General features: G+C 36.4%; 1 protein-coding gene across 1 annotated transcript; it reads left to right on the top strand.

The window, feature by feature from the left end:
• Positions 1–372: 372 nt before the first annotated feature.
• On the top strand, positions 373–717 carry LOC132043236 (uncharacterized; the record flags this gene model as incomplete). The annotated part of the gene is made up of 1 exon (XM_059433715.1): positions 373–717. A coding segment is annotated over exon 1 (345 nt), but the record flags the coding sequence as incomplete, so codon positions are not given.
• Between the last annotated feature and the right edge of the window lie 1,734 nt (positions 718–2,451).

The raw sequence follows: 2,451 nt of genomic DNA, 5'->3' as shown, positions 1-2,451 counted from the left end.
TCCTTTCAAAAGGCATTGGGTTCACACGTCTAGTTAAGTACAGCTTTTCGTGCACAAACTGATGGACAGTCTAAGCGGGTAATTCAGATTTAGAGGACATGCATAGAGCTTGCTCGATTGATTTTGGTGGTCATTGGCACGATCAATTGCCTTTGGCATAATTTGCCTAATAATAATAACTACCAATCGAGTATACAGATGGTGCCATTTGAAGATCTATATGGTCACAGGTGTCATTCACCAATTGGATGGTACAAACCGGGTGAAGCATAACTATTAGGTCCAGATTTAGTTCAGCAAGCCTTGGAGAAAGTTGCATTGATACGAGAACGGCTTCGGACAACACAAAGCAGAAAAAAGTCCTATGCAGATATGAAAGTTTGTGATATGGAGTTCATGAAGGGTGAAAAGGTTTTTCAAAAAGTATCCCCTATGAAAAAAGTCATGAGATTTGGTCAAAAGGGTAATCTAAGCCCTAGGTGCATAGGTCCTTACAAGATTTTGGATGGAATCGGGTTGGTGGCATATAGACTTTCTTTACCTTTGATATTGTCTATCGTTCATCCTGTATTTCACGTGTCTATGCTTAGACGATATGTTCATGATGATAGCTATATGATTCAACCAGAGGACATGGAGCTCAATGAGAATTTGACCTATGAGGAAGGTCCGATAACCATTCTTGATAGGCAAGTGCGACAATCGGGGTCAAAGAAGGTAGCTTAAGTCAAAGTTTTATGGCGTAATCATCCAACCAAGGAGGCTACTTAGGAGTCTGAGGCGGACATGCGAGATAAATATCCTCACTTATTTCACACGACATGTATGATTCTAGATCCGTTCGAGGACGAACGTTTTGTTAAGTGGGGGAGAACGTAATTACCCAAATTTTAAATAAGGGTTATTTAGTAATTTAGCCGAAAGAGAATTATTTTTTTTTAAAAGGAATGGCCCAAGCCCATTCTCTAGTTGCTGGTCACATTCTAGTACCTAAGGGAATAAAAAATATTAGGGTAATTAATTTCTTATATTTTCAAAACCAAACAAAAGAACTTGATGAGAGCTTATGGAAAGTGCGGATGACGAGACGAAGTGAACATCAAAAATTTCATAGTGCAGGAATTGAAACTACTTCAGCTCTTTAGCATATGTTTAGAATACCCTTGTTTTGTTATTATGTAGAGAAGCAACAAATCACATCAAGGGTTAAGAGGGTTGTCTTAGGAGATTATTTAGCCACTCGTTCGGTAAAAAACTTTAGGTGCTGGCATTAATTTTTGTTACAGTGACACATACATATTACAGGGAATTATCAAAAAGTATTGAAGTCTCTATCTTCACAAAAGAAAACCAATTGCTGGAGAAATTATTATGAAAACAATTGATCAATGATGTGATAGTTATTTGGAAGTAATGGTAATGATCAGAGAGTTAGTGAAATTAGAGATAAAGCCTTGGGTTTAAGAGCCACTGCAGAAAATCATTCTTTGTACTGATGCAAGCTTTGGTTCTTACAATTTCAATTAGGATTCTTAAGGATTATTATGATGATTATTTTGCAAACATAATGATTAGGTGATGATGGGTAACTGGTGTGATTTAGGAACAAGAGTTTAAATTAAAAAAGGAGAGAACATATATAGGTAAAGGTGTTGAACTGTTCGAATAGTCTATCCAAAGGTGCCAATATTCCATTCTTTGTTTTCATACCTTATAACTATTATGTTGGGAATGGAATATTAGTACAATGAATAAGTATCTTAAACAGTGAGAGGAGATAGAGATATTGAGATTTAGTTCTAATTTTGAAAGTTAGGAATATTGAAATTTGACCTGATTAGCATAATTAACATTGTTAATCAATATTTTTGCATATATTGAGGCCATTGGAGGCTATGGTTTGTGTTCTAGACATTTGCAAGGTTTGAGAATTTGTCTTTAGCGAGGTAAGTGAGACTTTAAGCTTTGGTTGCTTGCTTTTCAAACCGTTTTAAAATATGTTTTGTCTGCCTGGTCCATATGTTGGGACGAGCGTGTGCTTGGCAGAATCGGTGATCCTTGAGGCCAGCCGCATATACTTTATTTTCAAATACTCTAAGCTCTCTTTATAAATTATTTGGTGATGGGATACAACTGTGAGCCATGAGATTAGGGCATTGTGTATGCTTCCCTTAGCATTGTATATGCTTCTTGGTTTTATTGGGGCATTGTGTATGGTTCCCTTAGAATTGTGCATGCTTCCCTTAGCATTGTATATGCTTCTTGATTTTATTGGGGCATTGTGTATGCTTCCATTGGAATTTTGTATGCTTCTTGATATATTTGGCACATTGTGTATGCTACCGTGGATTAATGGGGTTGATTAATTCTTTTACTGCGGTTTATGACAGGTCCTTAGTGTAAATTGTGTTCAGATATATAATATACTTGATAAACAGTGGTTTCTACCTT

The sequence above is a fragment of the Lycium ferocissimum genome, unplaced genomic scaffold (genome assembly GCF_029784015.1).
Source record: "Lycium ferocissimum isolate CSIRO_LF1 unplaced genomic scaffold, AGI_CSIRO_Lferr_CH_V1 ctg22224, whole genome shotgun sequence".
NCBI lineage: Eukaryota > Viridiplantae > Streptophyta > Magnoliopsida > Solanales > Solanaceae > Lycium > Lycium ferocissimum.
Note: the sequence above shows the minus strand (reverse complement) of the source record. Positions and strands in the feature narration are given on the sequence as shown.